This window comes from Notamacropus eugenii, chromosome 2 (genome assembly GCF_028372415.1).
Source record: "Notamacropus eugenii isolate mMacEug1 chromosome 2, mMacEug1.pri_v2, whole genome shotgun sequence".
NCBI classification, from domain to species: Eukaryota; Metazoa; Chordata; class Mammalia; order Diprotodontia; family Macropodidae; genus Notamacropus; species Notamacropus eugenii.
The window spans coordinates 142,949,871-142,970,001 of record NC_092873.1 but is presented as its reverse complement, the minus strand read 5'-3'; the positions used below and the strand labels follow the sequence as shown (position 1 = coordinate 142,970,001).

At 37.1% G+C, this 20,131-nt stretch overlaps 1 protein-coding gene across 1 annotated transcript; it reads right to left on the bottom strand.

Annotated features, from left to right (window-relative positions):
* Window positions 1–1,508: 1,508 nt before the first annotated feature.
* On the bottom strand, window positions 1,509–19,019 carry DDX43 (DEAD-box helicase 43). Its single transcript, XM_072642605.1, has 16 exons — window positions 18,573–19,019; window positions 17,076–17,131; window positions 15,231–15,360; window positions 13,494–13,607; window positions 10,211–10,292; window positions 7,267–7,423; window positions 7,012–7,130; window positions 6,223–6,327; window positions 5,975–6,116; window positions 5,298–5,398; window positions 4,109–4,196; window positions 3,354–3,481; window positions 3,034–3,143; window positions 2,597–2,735; window positions 2,246–2,333; window positions 1,509–1,956 (listed from the first exon to the last, which is right to left on the bottom strand). The coding sequence occupies exons 1-16, from the start codon at window positions 18,832–18,834 to the stop codon at window positions 1,843–1,845; spliced, it is 1,935 nt and encodes a 644-aa protein (XP_072498706.1). The 5' UTR covers window positions 18,835–19,019; the 3' UTR covers window positions 1,509–1,842.
* Window positions 19,020–20,131: the final 1,112 nt, after the last annotated feature.

The window sequence follows — 20,131 nt, the reverse complement described above, 5'->3', positions numbered from 1 at the left end:
GAATGGGATAATGAATTGATTAGAGAGGAACAGAATGTTTGCCTTTATTCAGTGATGGCTCAGTTCAGATTAGATACATTTTGACCTACTGAGCTTGGTTTTTATGACTTTCTTCAGCTCACGTCAGCAGCATGTGACTAGGAGAGAAGACAGCAGATAGGAATAATCCAAAGTTGGGATTTTACAAATCATAACTGATGATAAAGGGGAAGGGACTGCTGTGTAGAATTGAACTGGTTCACCAAGAGGTCAAGATGGGGGAGAAAAGTGAAGTCAATGCATGGGTGATGGCCTAGAAAGTAAATGAGGGATGGAGAGATTAGAGGTCACAGTAAGAGGGAAGATCAGGGTTAGTGGTCTAAGACATAGGGGAAGATGGAATGATAAAAAGATCATGATAAAATAAATGAATTTCAGAGTTCACAGACATACAGGTGGGACACTCATGGCCAAATCAAGATCATCTCTGCGTATAGGTATGGTCTGGTCCATGAGCAGGTGATGGGAAGTGAGCAAATTCAGGAACTTAGGAAGTTAAGAGTGTTAGTGGAAATAGTATGTATGTTGAAGTCTTTTAGTATGAAGTTTGTAGAAAAGACTGTGAGCCCACTGAGGAAAGAAGGTAAGTGCCTAAATGTGCTGAATGTTGGAAAACAGCTTGATCAGGGGTAGCTATGGATTGAGCCAGACCCTGGAGGAAAGTTTACTGAGTAAGGGTAGTAGAAGGAAAGTCATAATGTAGCAAAAAGGAGCAAGGACTTTTCTGACTGTCTTGCCACAACCAGTACGTGTATGTGTATGCACAATAAAAGTGCAATGGGAACTAAAAAGGGTGGCCAAGGATGCAGCAAATCAGGAATTGAGGCAGTTCTGAGTGCAAGAAAATGGAAGGAGTGAGGAAGGGAAAGGTTTAAGATGAAAGCAAGTTTGTTAATTAAGGAGAAGTCATTCAAGGGAGCACAGTGGAAGGGGTGGGTAGACTTGAAGTAGGTCATGGGATAAGGTGGTTAGGACTGAGGGGACAGTAAAAGATGGAGAATGGATTTGTACCATGAAAATTTCGAGATCAGAGTCACTAAGATGGGGAAGAGTATGATGGGATGGGAGGAGGCTAACCATTGAGGGAATATTATCAGTGGCAGGAGAGAAGTCTGTTGAGGGAGGAAGACCACCTTGTGTCCTGTGAGGCCCAGGAGGCCTGATTCCCTGTAGGAGCAAAGGTACAGCCTAGGGAAGTCTAGACAGAAAGCAGGAGGTGGTCATTTGAGGTAGGGCTAATCTAGAGACCTCTTCTAAAGCACTGGGAAGGCCCTTTGGTAAAAACAAAAGCCACAGCTCTCGTCATGTTAGAACAGGGTAACAAATAAAGATGCATCAGAAAAGGAGGCAAAATTCTAATTCTTTTTGCACATGTAGTCTAATTATGCAAGAAATAGTTTTGAGGCTTCTTTTGAAGGAGGAGAGGGAGAAGAGAATCAGGAGAAGGAAAGACTCCCAAAGAGCCCAAACATTTTTAAAATACTTTTGATTTTATTAAACAAAGTACAAAAATGTTCTAAGATGTCTACTTATTTAAACATTATACTGACGATTGAACTGTCCCTTCATATGCAAGTCAGATTTTCTCCACTTCCATTCAGATCTGAACTTTCAACATTCATTCAGAAATTTGTAATACTCTTATTTCCTGACAATATAGTTAAAAAAGGAAAAAAAAACCCCAAACCCAGAATAGTCTTTTCTCCAAATGTCCTCCAACTTGCTAATTGTTCAGCTTTTGCTAAGCTGAAAGGCAACAACCCCAAAAGTAAGTCATTCCCTGGATTGTATATGCTTCCAAGATCAATAAATGTTTCTTGTCCTAACACGAGTTCTTGTCATGTTTCTTTCTTCATCTTTTTTCTGCTTGTGTTGTTTATATCGTTCAGCCATTAATATAAGCTCGTTTGGAATTTCCTGAAATCATTAAGTGCGTTAGGTTATCTGAATTTTATTAAAAATTGCTTTTTGCAGTGCTATTCCACATTCTCAGTAGTAATTTGAGGTGAATTTAAGAGATGTTAATTACGGAGATTAAAAACACAAGAAAACTGATTTCTTAATAGTAAATTTATAGATCTTATCATGAAGTCTTACAAAATTAAATTTACTCTCACATTTGCTAACATAACTAAAACATTTGCTTCATATTTGCTAATAAGCAAAAATTAAAGAAATTAGGAAATACCAAATTATATCTCCTCACCTGGTTGGCTCTCTCCAAAATACTGATTAATTCACCAGCTATTTTCCAATCATTCCTAGTAAGTAGGGTAATTGATTCCCCTGTATGCCTTTAAGAGAAAAGTTGCATGTAAATAAACTCTTACTATGTTTTCTATATAATATTGAAATAAGGTGTGCTATCATCTTGTTGATTTACTAATATAGCTTCAGGTTAGTAAGCAAGTTTGAAAAAAGACTTGAGTGGAAGAATATTAAATAGAGTAGGTCTGTTATAAAGTTACAAAGTTATAAAGGAACAGTAAAAGAGATTTTCTTGACTAGGAGCAATGAAAAGTAAAAAGTTCTAACTGTTAAAGCGCAACATTCTTACCCAGCTCTTCCAGTACGTCCTACTCTATGGACATACTCCTCAAGGTTTCGAGGAAAATCAAAGTTAAAAACATGGGTGATGTCTAAGACATCAAGACCTCGTGATGCCAGATCTGTAGCTATCAATATTCTTACTATTCCTGGAAAAATTGAAAAACCAAAAACAGGGATTTAATATATATACACACACACACACACACACATATATGTATGTATGTATATTACATGCGAACCAGATTGTTCAATTTACTAAGTACCAAGGAATATATCTTCAATATCTGAGATGTTTTTACACTTTTTAGGTGGGTACTATTTTTTGTTGTTGCTTTCAGGTCTTATGTACCTCATCAATGGTATTTAAAATACTGGGTCTAGAATCAGTTTAAAGACAATAAATCTGAAGCTTGATTCAGTGGAATAGTAACTGTATAAATGTACCTGTCTTAAATTCATTCAGTGCTCGTTCACGATCACTTTGTTCTCGATTACCATGTAATGACTGTACAGGTAAACCCTTAATGCTCAGGTCACTGGATATATCATCAGCACTAAAAATAAAATTGACAACTTAAAATGCAATCTGAACTACTAAATTACAGGAATTTCTAGAAGTACTACTACCAACTTAAGAGGGTAGTATCTTATCAATGCCATACTTCTCAATTATATTTTGGCTTCTACTGCCAAAAGAGACACAAATAAGATAAGTAAAATTTGATATTTCTGAGATAAGTGGAAAAATGAAAGACAGTACTCACATAAGTTTTCTCCCTACAAAAATAATTACTTTATCTTCAGGCTTCATTGAATCAATGAAGGAATGTATAAGACCAGGTTTCTCTTGTTCTGTGGTTATGATTATTTTCTGCTTTACAGTATTCACAGCCTATACCATTCAAGGAAAGAATATTTCAGATTTAGAAAAATAGGTGAAGTAAGATATAAATGTTATTTTATAAGTTATCACCCTTTTGCCCTTATTCATCTAAAACATAGGCAATAGACTGCTATGAGTAGTATCATAGCTTCCTTTAGAGCAGTTTTTTTATTCCCACTGAAAAACATGAACAATATTCCTTGATTTACTCTGAGCGTGCCTTATTATGCAACCTATGTCCCTCTTTTTCCTGAATCAGGAAACAATCATATCTTTTAAAAACTGGTCAAACCATGACCTTTTTTTAGGCTGGTCAGTTAAAAGTCCCAAAGACTAAAGTTCCAAAGGCCTAAGGTAGAGAAGTCTTAATAAAAGGAAGAGTCTGAAATTCTTAGTGAAACAGGATATCCATGGGGCCTACATATACCTGCTCACCCAGACCCTTAAAACACACAGAAAAGGGGAGGGATTATGCTATGTGTTGCTTACAATGTTTTCCTAACAGCATGTCAATGACAGGATCTCATTCTCTACGTAGGATATGGAAGCTATAACTGTCATCACTGACTTGCAACATAAAACTGCCTTATACCCACGCAAAAGAAGTGACACAAATCCCAGGCTGAAAAAGCTTACAGCAAGATCCAGGGTTCCAACATAAACAATCATTGGATCATTCAAATATTTTTGTGAAAGTCGACGTACGGCATCAGGCCAAGTAGCACTGGATTTAAGAAAACAAGATACATAGAAACATATTAGGTTTCTAGATACTGACTTCAAATGAAATACGTGATAGCGTAAGCCACTGTACTATGTAAGATAACAAAGGAGATAACAAAGATAATGAAGACATGAGCCATTTATCTCATGCAATTTCTAAATCTAAAAGGGCAAAAATAGGAAGTCATCTTTCCTTTCTTTCAGTGGGGATGGGGCAAGAGGTAATCAGGGCAGTTTTTGTCAAGGTAGCATTTGATCTCAATTATAAAGGAAGGAACAGGATTTCATTAAGTTGAGAGTTAGGTAAAGGAATTTAGCTATATTGTATTCAGTAAGAATAACCGAAAGTTTAAGAAAGCTGAAAAGGCAGGGTGGCATCATATTATAAAGTATTTAGGTGAGCAACAATTGAATGGTTGGCAAAAGCAAAGACAATCACCTCTACACATAAGGAAGATTAATTTGGCAATCCTGGGATGGAGGGATTGGGGTTAGGTAAGTGAAGCTAAATGTGGAGAGAGTTAAAGAGGAAGTGGATAAAGTGCTGCTATGACATGAAGAAGGCCTGGGTTTGAATTCTAGGTCAGACATATACTAGTTATGTGACCGTGGATGAATCATTTAGCCTCTGGGCCTCAATTTCCTCATATGCAGTATAGGAGTACAGAGGCACTCCTCTCTCACAAACACACACTTGGGGGGTGGCAGTGGGAATTAAGGAGGGGGGATATAGATATAGAATACAGAGTGGTAACAGATGAAGGTAAAAGGAGGTGTCTGACATCATAAGTGACTGGTAATGCCACTGACAGAATGTGAGAAAGAACTCTTGGCAAAGAGGTATGACTTGAGAGATGTTACATTTCAGGTCAGAAAGGAAATCAAGAGAAAGTGAAAAGAACTGGCAGTTCATCTAAAATGTGGTTTCATTATGTAGTTATTAAATTAGATTTAGCATTCACTTTGTAATACTTTGTAATACAAGGAAATAACTTAGAACTTTAAGTGACCTTCATAGTACATTAGGAAATTGTGAAATCAGAAGGCACCTACAGATTCCCTTAATTCTATTTTACGGATGAAAATAATATCATTTACATACCTGGTCATAACAGTTTGTCTATCTGGCCGTACATCTAATAAAATCTTCATTATTTGAGGTTCAAAACCCATATCTAACATTTTATCAGCCTCATCTAGAACCTGCAAAAAATTGTAAATGCTATTTTAAGCACTTCTTTTAGATCACATATACCCCCTGCACCCAATCTAAAACCTATTAATCATTTAAGACAGTGGTTCTTAACCTTTGTTTCATGGACCCCATCGGTGATCAGAAGAAGCCTGTGGATCTTTTCTCAAAATACTGTTTATTGCTCATGTTTATAATTAAAAGAAGTGCTACATTTCAGTTGGAGGTTAGTGAAAACTAAGATGTAATTTCTTTTCTCATTCAAATTTATGAACTACCTGATAATCTATCCATATATCCCAGATTAAGAACCTCTGATTTAAGAGGATTTCTTTACAAAAGTTATGGTTACTTCATGTAATACACAATAAAATCCCCTTTGGGTTTCCAGGAATTTGATTTTGTAATTCACTTAATTTCTAACACAATAAGTACATGATTTTTGTGCCTATTATGGCCATACATACTTCACCGATGATGAAATGAATGGCTGCTGGGGGCTTACATTAACAAAAGTTAAAAATTATTTGGGGAAGGTCATTTTTTCATTCCTCTCTCCCTCCTGCCCCAGTTTGAAACAGACTTACCAAATATGTGATGCTATTCAGGTTGATGAATTCATTCATTTGAAGATCATTGAGTCGACCAGGGGTAGCAATGACAATATCTACACCCTTAGTAACATGTTCAATCTGACCTCTTCTGTCTCCACCACCATATATACAAATGCTACAAGAGTCCACAAGTTTTAGTTACAAAAAAATCTTCCCAACAATCATGGCAAATATCTAGTGAACAGAAATACTCTTAAAATCTAACCAGCAATACAAATTACCTTTTAATCCCTTTGTAGGTATATTTTTTACATTCACTCTCGACTTGTAGAGCCAGTTCTCTGGTTGGTGTCAGCACAAGCATTCCAGGTCCATCCCTTTTCTCCCTGGTTCATTACAGTACAGATCAAGAAGTGTTAGTTATACTCAACAGGACCCATGCTTTACTACTGTAAAAAAATAAAAATCAAGTTGTACTAATTTAATTAGATGAGGGTTGGAGGACAAGGGAAATCTAACTTGACCAAAGCTTTAAGCCTGGATATGAGAGAATGGTGGCTGGATTTAGAAAAGGGAAGTTAGGCAGAAGATTTTAGTATTGGAGAAATTTATTCAACAAGTTAGGTGAGAGTTTGGGGAGGTGTCAAGATTAAGATACTGGGAGTCACATGCATGGGTGATACTTGGAAGATGTGAGAATGGTAGATTATCAGGTATGAGAAAAAAGGTAGAAGAGATAATGAGAAAAAACCTTGGAGGAAGTCTGTAATTTAAGAATAGGATCTAATACCAAATATTAATTTAGGATTGCAGGTGATGGATATTTGAGAAAATATTTTACCAAATATTTCAATTATTTAAGTGGGGTCTCTAATTTTTTTAGTTACAATACCCTAAAACTGTAACTGGCTGAAATCTATTGTGGAAAAATGCAAGTGTACCTTAAGATTTGGTTTTAGAATATTTCATTACTTATCAAAGATTTTTAAATCCTTCATGAAAGATGAATCCTCTCTTAAAAACCAAAACAAACCTTTACACTATCAAAACAGGGAAATAGAAATTCTTACTCTGGTTGCAGGTCAAGATGAATAAATCCTGGCATTAAATAGGCCAAAGTCTTCCCTGTGCCAGTCTGGGCAATGCCAATTAGATCAATTCCTTTTAATATTATTGGCCATGCTTGCGACTGAAAAAAATGACAAACATTAAAACTCAAACTACAGCTTTAAATGTAATTTTCTCACTGGAACTGTACTCTTCCTCAACAACAACAACCTCCAAATACTATACCCAATCAGTATGCTTAGAAGTTTATAGAATACCTGTATAGGTGTAGGTCTTGTGAAACCTTCTTTCTTTATATTAGCCATAACATCAGGATAATGATGAAACGCATCTTCAAATGTACATACTGGATTGGGAATTATACGTTTTTCATTTTCTCTTAAGTCATCACACATTATATTATTGTTTTCTTCCCTTTAAAGGAAAAAAAAAAGAAAGCTTAATAGAACAATTCCTTTAGAGCTCACTAACCTGGTGCATGAATAAACACAATCCAGCCATCCCTTGTGTTTAAAAATTATACATCACTTGAAGTTGTGAACTGATGCAGTCATTTGAGAACAATTTCGAACTATGCCCATAGGGCCGTAAAAATGTGCATACCCTTTGACCTAGCAATACCACTTCTAGGACTATATCCCAAAGATATCATACAAATAGGAAAAAGACTCACATGTATAAAAATATTTATAGCAGCTCTTTTTGTGGTGGCAAAGAACTGGAAATTGAGGGGATTCCCATCAATTGGGGAAAGGCTAAACAAGCTGTGGTATATGAATGTAATGGAATACTACTGATGAGCAGGTGGACTTCAGAAAAACTGATAAAGACTTACATGAACTGATGCTGAGTGAGGGAAGCAGAATAGGAGAACATTATACACGGTTACACTACATTATACGATGACTACCTTTGATAGATTTAGCTCTTCTCAGCAATGCAAGGTTCTAAGACAATTTCAAAAGGCTCTTGATAGAAAACGCTATCCACATCCAGAGAAATTCTGGAGTCTGAACACAGATGGAAGCAGACTATTTGCTCTCTTTATATTCTGTTTTGTTTCTTATTTCTCATGATACATTCCATTGATTACAATTCTTCTTTACAACATAACTAATGTGAAAATGTTTAATATGAACGTATATGTAGTGCCTTTATCAGATTGCACACTGTCTTGAGGAGGGGAGTGGGAAGAGAAAGAGAAAATTTAAAACTCAAAAGCTTGTGGAACTGAATGTTGTAAACTAAAAATAAATTAATTAAAAATTTTTAAAAAAATTATACACTATTAAGAAAACTTACATATTCCAATATAAATGAGAGAGAGATTGTATATAGAACCATAAACTCCTATCTTCTCTGACAAAGCATAAAGGAGAGTAAAACAAGGCCAATAAAAACTGTATTTACAAATGATGATATATTTAAAGAAAGCTATTCCTGCAAAGCTGTCATAATTTTGATGGATACATAAAAACATACCAGTTTATATATATATTTTTATTATTTTATTATACCAAATAGATACCCTAAGACTTTCACTCCCAGATTAATCTGAGATGGAGCAGAGAAATTCTTGTATTATCCTCTATGGTAATTATCACTTTATTCTGGTAATTATCACTTTATTCTCAGTCTAGTAGTTTCAATTATTATAGAAGAGAGATTATGCCACATTTTCCATTTCAATTTATTGGCATTTGACTTTTCTGGTGTGTGTGTTTGTCCTTCATTGCCGAAGAAGACCATGCCATCAGAGAAATAATCACATGACTTTGTATTGAGTGAAGGAGGGCTGTGCAGGTCACCAGTCTCACTTCTCCTCCAGAGCCATCTGGATCCAGTGGCCAGATATTCATCAGGATGACTGGAGATGACCCAGGATGAGGTAATTGGGATTAAGTGACTTGCCCAAGGTCACACAAGCTAGTGAGTGTCAAGTATCTGAGTACAAAGTAGATAATAATAAACTAGTTTGGGAGAGGAGGCACTAGCATTTGGGTAGATCAGGAAAAACCTCATGCAGAAGGCTGTTTAAGTTGAATTTTGAAGGTAAAGAGGTAGTGTGTGAGAGGGAGTAGAAAAGAGGGGGTAAATTCCAGCCATGGAGGATGGCCAGTGTAAAGGCATGGTACATGGAAATAGAAGATGGAATACCTACTGTTTTGTAGAATGGGGAATAATAATCAATAGCCTGGGAAGAGGTTAGGGCCAGGTTACAAAGAGCTTTATGAGCTAAAAAGAGACATTTTTAAAAATTAAATGTCTGGCACAAATTATAAGTGCAGCCCCCACAGCCAAAGACATCTCTCATTCAGGAGGGAAGTGCTATTAAGTGCTTAGTAAAATGTTGGAATTGAATTCACAGAATCATGGTCTCTGTGGTCCAAATTCTACCTAAACAAAAACTCCCTCTATACAATACCCAACATGTGGTCATCTAGCCTTCTGTTTGAAGACTTATACTGAGGGGAAAAATTTATTATCCTCCAAGACAGTGCATTCCACTTTTGTACAGCTCTAATTGTTAGAAAGTTTTTCCTTACATCAAGCTTAAATTTGCATCTTTGCATCTCATTGCTCCTATGATTTGGGGAGAAGCATAATAGCATGTCCTGTTTTTTTATATGCCAGTGATCTTCCTAGTTCTTTCAAGTCCATTAACCATTATGGTTGCCCTTCTCTGAACACTTTTCTTAACAGTGTCTTTCTTTAATTGTGCTCAGAACTGAACACAATATGCCACACATGTTCTGACTAGGACAGAGTACAACAAGATTATCACTGTCCTCGTCATAAATACTATGTGCTCTCTTAATGAAGCCTGAGAATTCAATTTCCTCATCTGTAAAATGAGCTGAAGAAGGAAATGGCAAACCACTTCGGTATCTCTGCCAAGAAAACCACAAATGGGGTCAAGAAGAGTCAGACACGACTGGAAAAACAACTGAACAACAATAAGAATTCAGCCAGTCAATAAACTATGTGCCAGATATTGTGCTAAGTGTTGGGGATATAAAGACAAAAGATAGTCCTTGCTCTCAAGGACCTCACAGTCTAATACAGAAGGCAACATGGAAACAACTGTTGTACAGATAATCTATATTCAGAATAACTGACTTTTCTGGTACACTTAAACCAACTGCAAACAACTATACAGTGAATCCATTTGAAGTACTTCAGTATATAAAAATGATTTACCTCCATTTATCTACTTGTGTTTGTGACATTAATTTTGTCTTTGAAGATTCTATGTAGAAATCTTTCTTAATTGGCGGAAGACCTTAGTGGAAAAAAAAAGAACTCCATTAGTCAAAGTACTTGGAAATTGGAAAAGTAACTGGAAATTCTAATTAGAATTAAGATGTATATAAATATAAATGCCTGAATATGTAGCAGATAATCAACTTCAACTGGATAGTTAGCTCACAAAAGGAAAATAAATCTCTTTCATTGTGACATTTTCAATCATTTTATGACTTCTCTCAACTACAGTTAGCATACTTTACAAAACAAGTATTGATTCATAATAGTCATGAAATCAGAATCGGTCACAGAACTCAACTATCCTAACAGAGTCAAACTTTCCTTGCTCAGCAATGACCTCTCAAACAACCATGTCAAATGGTCACCTAGCCTCTATTTGATATTAATATTTAATATTAATTTAATATTAATATTTCCAGGGCATCCATTTTGAAGATGCTTTGTTAAAAAAGTTTTGCTTCAACTACACAGATATGGCCTATATTGAATTGCTTGCCTTCCCAAAGGGAATGGGTGAGGAGGGAGGGATGAAGAGAAGTTGGAAGTCAAAGTTTTAGGAACAACTGTTGAGTACTGTTCTTGCTACTAGGAAATAAGAAATACAGGCAATGGGGTATAGAAAGTTATCTGGCCCTACAGGACAAAAGAGAAGATAGGGACAAGGGAAGGGAGGGATGATAGAAGAGAGGGCAGATTGGTGATAGGGGCAATTAGAATGCTCAGTGTTTTGGGGTGGGGGAGGGGACAAATGGAGAGAAAATTTGGAACCCAAAATTTTGTGAAAATAAATGTTAAAAGTTAAATAAATAAAGTAAAAAAAAAGTTTTGCTTCCCTCTGGCCCTCTGGAAGTCAGAATAATTATTCCATAAGGCAACTCTTTAAATATTTGAAGAATTCAGTAAACCTTCTCTTCTGTAGCTCTTTCAGTGTTTCCAAAGACATGGCTTCTAGACCCTTCTTTATTCTTGTTACCATATCTTTTCTTTTTCTATATTTCTCATTTTTTAAATTTAATTTTTTTTGTTATATTTTAGGTTCCAAACTGTCTCCCTCCCCATACCACACTAGAGAAGGCCACCACTTGATGAAAATTTATAAATAAACATAAAACCATATTATGAATATTTCTATTTATCAGTTCTTTCTTTGGAGGTGGATAGTATCTTCCTTCATAGGTCCTTTATAGATGATTTGAATATTTATAGTACACAGAATAACTTGGTTGTTCACAACTATTCTTTAACCAGTATTGCCATTCCTGTATTTACAACATTCTCTTGGACTGTTCATTTTACTTTTCATTTTTTCATGCAAGTCATTGCGTGTTTTTCTAAAATCAACCAGTTCATCATTTCTTACAACACAGTAGTATTCTATCACAATTATATACCACAATTTGTTCAGTCATTCCCTAATTGATGGGTATTTCTTTAATTTCCAATTCTTTTTCACTACAAAGAAAGCTTCTATAAATGTTTTAGAACATAGAGGTTCTTTTCCTTTTCCCCTGATCATCTTGGAAAACAGATCTAATAGTGGTATTGCTGGGTCAAAGAGTATACACAGTTTTATAACTCTTTAGGCATAATTCCAGATTGCCTTCCAAAATAATTGGATTGGTTCAAAGTAGCATCAACAATATATTAAAGTCCCAATTTTTCTACATTCCCTCCAATATTTGTCATTTTTCTTTCTATCATTTTAGCCAGCTGAAAGGTGTGAGAAGATATCTCAGTTGTTTTAATTTGCATTTCTCTAATCAATAATGACTTAGAGCATTTTTTCATGATGATATATAGTTTTGATTTCTTCATCAAAAAATTGCCTGTTCATATCCTCCAACCACTTACCAATCAAGGAATGACTCATGTTCTTGAAAATTCAACAAAGTTCTCTATAGATTTGAGATATGAGACTTTCATCTGAGAAACTGTCTATAAAATCCTCCCCCGCCTCATTTTCTGCTTTCTTTCTAATCTTGGCTATGTTGCTTTTATTTGTACAAAACCTTTTAAATTTAATGTAATCAAAATTTTCCATTTTATATATACTCTTTATCTCTAGTTTATTCAGAAATTCTTCTATCCATATTCTGATAGGATATTTCCCTTTATATGTAGGTCATGTATTCATTTTGACCTTATCTTGGTAAATGTTAAGATATTTTTGGTCTTCACCCAATTGCTGTCAAACTGCTTTCTAGTTTTCCCAACAATTTTTACCAAATAGTTTATTTTTATCTCAAAAGCTTAAATCTTTACATTTGTCAGACACAAAGTTACTATAATTATTCACTTCTGTGCACTATATGTCAACTAGGTTCCACTGATCTACCCTTCAATTTTTTAGCCAGTACCAGATAGGTTTGATAGTTACTGCCTTATAATATAGTTTAAGATCTGGTATTGTTAAACCTCCTTCCTTTACTTTTTTCTCATTAATTACTGATATTCTTAACCTTTTATTATTTTAAGTGAATTTCAGTATTTTAGTATTTTTTTCTAGCTTAATAAAACAATTGTTTTGGAAATTTAATAAGGATGGCACTGAATAAATAGATTAGTTTAGGTAGAGCTGTCATTTGTATTACATCGGCTCACCTTACTTTTTCAAACTCAGATCCTAGAACCAAACTAAAGATATAGGGCAGTTACCTCCTTATCTGGAGTTTATTAATATGACATAAGACTGAGAGGCCCAATGGAGTATTGGATAGAAAGCCTGCCAAGGGCTGAGGAGAACCTAGGTCCAAGTACTAATCCAGACACAGAGTGGGGCAACTTAAGACCACTTAACCTCTCAATGTCACAGGCAGCTCTCTAACGCTCTGAATCAGAATATAAGCGTAAGGTTTGCTTTGGTAACAAGAATTCTCTATACTAGTGAGATCACAGGTCTGGATTCCCAAAGCCCTCTTCCTAAATGTATATAATATTACTAACTACATGCATTACCAACACCCACACCTACACATCTATACATACCCTAAGATGGTTTGTGAACAAGGACGAGAGAGAGCTGATATAGTCATATCACACAATAGTCAGTTACTGCCTGACTTGTGCAAAGGATTAAAATAAGACCATGCCCTATAAAACTGTTTATGTTCCTTATTCAGCACAGAATTCTTCAATAATGGTAAGAGAAGTATATTTTACCAGAATTATTATTTATATTTAAGACAAAAGTCACAAAGAATGTTTATGTTGTACTAACCGTCCCACTTTGTTTTAATGTAGTGGAGGTGATCCTGCTTAATAGCCTCCCAATCAATCGCTGGCACTTTTTTTCCTGGGCCATTTTCATTACAGGATGATTTCAAAGTGTTTCCTTCAGGGTGAAAAGTTAAGAAGGCAAAGTCATGAGAAGCTCAAAAAAATTACTTTGTAACAATTTCTGCTTTCATAAACACTGTCTTCTATTTACTAATAAAGAGAAAACTCTTCAACACAAATTACTTTTACTAGTTGAGTATGAAGTATTGATCATGACTCCTACGATATTTTTTTTTTAACGTAAAAAGTAGGTAATGTGGAAAGAATAACATTTCTTATAGCTGGGGTTTTGTTGTTGTTGAGGCAACAGGGGTTAAGTGACTTACCCAGGGTCACACAGCTGATAAGTCTGTGGCTGGATTTGAACTCAAGTCCTCCAGGTTTTTCTGAAGTCCTTCTGTTCAATCATTTCTTATAGTACAATAGTATTGCATTACATTTATATACCACAACTTGTTCAGCCATTTTTATAGTCCTTTGGGCATAGTTCCAAATTACTCTCCAGAATGGTTAGATAAGCTCACAACTCCACCAACAGTGAATTAGTGTTCCAACTCTCCCACATCTTCTCCAACGTTTATCATCATTTTCCTCTTTTGTCACGTTAGTCAATCTGATAGGGGTGATGTGGTACCTCAGAGTTGTATGGATTTGCATCTCTCTAATCAAGTGATTTAGGGCATTTTTTCATATTACTATTGATAGCTTTAATTTCTTCCTCTGAAAATTGCCTGTTCATATCCTTTGACTATTTATCAGTTGGGTAAGTCAGAGATTCTTAAACTGTGGGTCGAGACACCATTTGGGGTCCAGATCCACAGTTTAGGAAGTGCTAAAGGAATTGGGACTGGAAAAAGTTTAAGAAGCCATAGATTAAGTGACTAGTCCCAGGTCTCAAAGGTGATCAGATCACAAGCAGGATTTAAACTCAAGAAATAATCACAGAACATATTTCTGCTTTTCTATCCTCCAAAAGCCTATAGCAATACATATGATACATATATCATAGGCTTAAAGCTTATTAAACAAATGATTAAGTTTGTACAAAAAAACAGGTTATATTACATATAATTTTACAACTTTATATATCATGTAGACTTAATAGTGCTATCTTTTGCTGGTTATTAACATTATTAAGGCTGAGTCAGTATGCTTAAATCAGAATTTGGGAAGCAGTTGTGGATACAATTACAAAGTGACAAATGTCATGTTTTTCATGACAGCCAACATTACTTCAACTAAGGAAGCTAGGTGGCACTGTGGCTAGAGCACTGGATCTGGAGTGAGGAAGATCTGAGCTCAAATCTGACCATGGGCACGTTATATTCTGTCTCAGTTTTCTCAGCTGTAAGATGGGGACAAGAGCACTTATCTGGAAGGGCTGTTGTGAGGATCAAATGAGATAACATTTAAGTGTTTAGCACAGTGCCTGGCATATACTAGGGCATTCAATAAGTGCTTCTTTCCTAAGGCAAAAGGTATGGACTAGAGAAACTGAGAAAACCTCTGGAAGACTAGAGATTCATTGAAATTTAGTACAGGAGGGGTGTTGGGGGGAGGAGTAAAATGTTATTATAGCTGTTAAGGTCCAGCACCAGTTGAAAATTCACTTAATGGATTTTGCATAAAGGATTCTGTTAGAACAGTTGTCTACATTTGTGACAAAAAATCAGCTTACCAGTTTTTGTGTCCTCTTTAGAAAATTTTTCTACTTTTTTTACTATTTCCTCTATCATTAACTTAGCTGATTTCTGGTTCTCCTTGTTGCCATATATTCTGGTTTCTGACTCGAGATCCCCTTTTATTATCTAAAAATACAGAAAGACATCAATAATCCTAACCTTATTATACCCACAAGTCTCCAAATTCTGAATGGTAAAGAATTTAAGTAAATACAATAGAAGTGCTAATGGATCTGGATTATCAACTTTCAGAAGTTGTTTGGCTCATCTCCTGAATCTATCTTCTAATTTTGTAAGGAATGTATCTCTAATACTTGATCAAGATACTCAGTATGGATCCTAGAATAAGGTCTAATCCTCTAATAAAGCAAATGTTAACAGAACAATTCCATGAAAGTAGAATTTTTTAAAGTGTTTCAATTTCAGTTATGATATAACGGTCAATTAAGATAAGAATATCATTTCAGTTGACAAGACAATAACAAAAAGACAGTGAAAAAAAACTTTCCCAAGGGCCTTTTTCTGTCTTTTAAGATAGGTAAGGAGAAAAGAGATCATCAAAATCTCTTCCCTGAAGTTGTACACTGCTCAGTAAGGGATTACAGAAACTCCACGTGCCACTGAGGCAAGGCACCTGACGATCTATGTAAACTTAAAATTTTTATGGATGTTTTCTGTTTCTTAATCATCATCCCATTCCACATTCCCCTTTCCCCTCCCCAAGAACTATCTCATATGACAAAAAGTATTTTTTTTCAAGAGGAAAACAAAAAAATCAATACAAATGAAAATTCCATTAAAAAAGTCTGAAAATATGTGCAATGTGTAACACTTTAGACCTCCCATCTCCACAAAGGGGTAGATTGGGGACATCTCCTCATAGCTCTTCATTTGAGTTCTATTTGATCTTTATAATGTTGTTACATTTACATTTTTGGTGCATCCTTGGTTTTTTCATCTGCATTGTTGTAGTTCCTATGTATATTGATTTCTTGGCTCTGCTCATTTCAGTCTGCATCAGTTCATATAGCTCTTTCCAGGCTTCTCTGTATTTATCATACACATCATTTCTTATAGCACAGTAATGTTTCATTACATTCATGTACCACAATTTATTTAACCATTCTCCAGCTGATAGGCATCTACTGGTTTTCAGTTGTTAGCTATCATAAAAAGTGCTGCTATAAATATTTTGGAGTACAGGGGAACTTTTTCTTATTGATGGCTTCCTTGGGGTATAAGTCAAGTAACAGAGTTTCTAGCTCAAAGAGTATGGACATTTTACTCACTTTATTTGCATAATTTTAAATTGCTTTCTAAAATGATTATACTATTTCAAAGACAATGTATGTGCCTTCTTCCCACAGCCCCTCCAACAATAACTATCGCCATTTTTTGGTCATTTTTGCCAATTTGCCGAGTTTGAGGTGAAACCTCAGAGTTATTTAGATTTTCATTTCTCTTATTACTGATTTGAAGCATGCTTTCATATGGTTGTCATGACCTTAGGCAAACTTTTGAGTTTCACCAATAAAATAATTTTAATTTCTGCTTCACAGTTATGAAGAACACAATGAAATAATATATGTGAAGGCAATTTGATGCTTAGACTAATATAAAAATGCAAGAAACTGCATGACAAATTATTAAAAACAGAAAAGCTAGACATAAAAGTAGAATCAGAGGTTGCCAGTTTATACTTTGCTCAACGTTCACCAGCAACTTTATGCCAATTCCTCTTCCACTGCCACACTTCAAAGAATATGTATGATGATCAGATTGTGAAATCACGCATCTAGTTCCAGAGCTTTCTTTTCAAAATGATGAAAATCAACATTTACCTGAATTTTAGAACCCGTTGATTCTTGAATTTCCTTTATTTTTGCTCCACCTCGACCTGTTAAAACATTTATGAATTATATAAAGTAAGTATGGTTGATAAGATCTGGACAACTTGTTGGGTTAATTATCTTGTGTCTAAGATTACTAGACTAAACTCTAGAACTTTTTACTTTCTCCCTTCTCCACTTACACCTTACAGCTAACTGCTTTTTCTGCCCACATGCACATTTTCTTTTAAAGAGAAGAATGAACATTTCTCTGACCTCCCCAAACTGCCCAGTTGAAATAAAAATCAAATTTGCATTTGCTGAAATTGGTGGTTTTATTTAGTTTATATAGTACATGTACTCTTCTCCTCCCCAAACCTGATGAATAAGTTCCTCAAGGGTTGGGACTTTTCTTTCTGTATCCTTCCTGCCTAAACAGTGCCTTCCTCAAAGGGTGGGCTTAATAAATGCTAGCTGGACTGGACTGATAAAAGGGACCAGATTGTCTTATTGGAATAGGTAGTTTAAAAGGTTTTTTTTTTTTCAGTAACAGATTTAGAGCTTGTCTACCACCTCCAAAAAGAAACAGATTCAGAATGCAAATTTTTTTGTATTAACATGGGTTTTGTTTTTCTTGCTTCCTTAAAGGGGGAAGACAAGGAGAGATTTTGATGAGACAGAGGCTCCAAGTTTATATAATTTACTCAAAGTCACACCCTGGAGAAAAGAAATGAGCTGGGACTCGGGAGTCGGCTGCTTCTGACAAAACCAGACCTTTCCCAGCTTCTGGTTATTTTACCTAAAACCGACCAATTAATTCCTTCTAAAGGCCTGCAGCTTTTAGAGTCTCTAGGTTCAAAATACAAAAACCCGCAGGGAATCGTAAACACCTTTATCCGTTAACAGCGAACACCTTCTGGGTGTAAACACCAGAGGGGACCTTTGATGGGGTAGGCTGGGAAGGGACTACCAATGAAACTCAACCTCGGAGGAAGGCAGTCTACAGGCAAGAGGCGTCAGTCATTAAAAGTCGCAGGAATCCGTAGGGGCGCCAGGTTCAGGTCTACAGTCCCTTTCCTAGGAGGAGCTCGGGTCTCCTTCTATGCATCTATCTTCTCCCTCCCCTTCCTATTTTAAAGCAGGCCCCAAGGGGGGAAGGGTGAGGAATGATCCCCGAAGGACCCAACGTGGGGATGGCCCCGGCCCAGGATCTTTCGTAGCATCAGGAGGAGTGCAGGGAGGCCACACCCTCTTCAAACTCCGTTCCTTAAGCCAAGTCAACCAGCATTTAGTAAGCTCCTACAGCATGCCAGGTACCGTGCGTCAAAGCAATCCTTTCTAAGTCAATTTATTTAAGAGCCTACTGTATATGGAGGGTGCTGGAGAGACCCGAGACCCCCAAACTAGAGGAAGGAAAAGGAAACAGCCCCGCCGTCCTTCGGGGCAGGCATCTAACCCTAGGGGGCCAACAGACGACCCCGCCCTCCCGCGATCCCCCACGCCCCTTACCTATGACCGCCCCTACGACGGAGCTGTCGAGTTTAAAACAGAGAGGCGCTTCCCGGTAGCAGGAGCCTCGGGCCCGGTACTCCAGGACTCCCGAGGGCCCTCGGGGGCCTCCCCGGGAGCCCCCACGGGCGCCGCCGCCAGCGCCCCCCCGCCCCCTGGCACTACCGCCCGCCGCCCGAGGGGAGCCTGTGGGCGTTTTCTTGTCAGGGGCCGGGCCGCGAGAGGCGGCGCCGGGGTCGCCGTGGGTTTCTTTGGAGGACATCGCGGGGGCGGGGCGGGGAAGGCGAGGCGGTGGAGAAGTTAGTGGGGAAGGCGTCGGCTTTCTCCGGTCGTCGAGGTCGGGAGCCTCCCCAGAGGAGCCAGGAGAACCGAGGATCTGTCCAGCTTCACCGCCACTGGGCCCAGCCTCGCCGACACGAGGCCCGCCTTTACATACCCGAGACCTGCCTCCGCCCCTCTCAGGCCTGAACCCTGTCCGAGGAAGCGATTGGCTGGCGGGTGGGGAGGGGCGGTCCTTGTGGGGCACGGCCAATCAGCTCTCTTGAAGACCTTGGAGGCCCTGAAAAGTTGTCCCGTAAGGGGTGGGGCAGGCGCATTAGGGCTTGTGCTTTCTTTGCAGTTAGGGCTTCTAGCCTGTGTATCTAGAGGTCGATAATGATAACGAATAAGGATAATAGCTCTGATTAAAGGAACTTTTAGGGTTTACCTTTCCTCCTAACGCCCCTGTAAGATGGGGGAATGCAAGTCTATTTTTTTACAGATTTGGAAACTGAGGCTCAGAGAGTACATTACGTGTCTACTTTCTCCATCATCACGCTTCTTAGTAGACCGTACAGCAGATCCTCTTGTCCTGCTTTTAGGCCTTTCCTGGTCTATTTCAGGAAAGTGAACTGACACTTGGAAGTGTTACTTACAAATAAAGGAAAGCAACTGGAAAGAATGTAACATACTCTTGGCTTGCCAGGAGCCCCAGATTTCTTGGGAATAAGTGGAAGTATTTTGCCCCTTTTGGCGGCACATGCCCTGGGCACCATGTGACTATTTCTATCAGTAGGTGCATCATTCTGTGCCATACCCTTTTCTTATTCACCCTATTACAAGGCTCAACAGAGGGCAGAGAATTTTTTAATATGGCTGTTGGTGGCTTTGATTTCTTCCTCTAAAAAGTTCCTGTTCATATCCATTAACCATTTATCAATTGGGGAATGGCTCTTATTCTTATCCATATGGCCCCATTCTCTATACATTTTGGAAATGAGACCTTTATCAGAGGAACTGGCTGCAAATTTTTGTAAGGGCAAGCAAAGTAGGATTTTTTGCAGTTTTTGTTTAAGTATAATTAAGTGCATCCAGATTGAATCTTGCCTTTATCAATCAAGAGTCTTTACCAGGAATGAAAAAACAAGTTTCTTTAACTAGAAACAGTATCTATTTTTGAATTGTTAATGTAATTAAAGATCTTCCCCACCAATTAATGGACCTGCCCATTAAAGGGAATTTGATTAGGGAAGATTTGTATGAAGGCCCACACCTTTTTATCAATGAGGCACTGGTTCTCT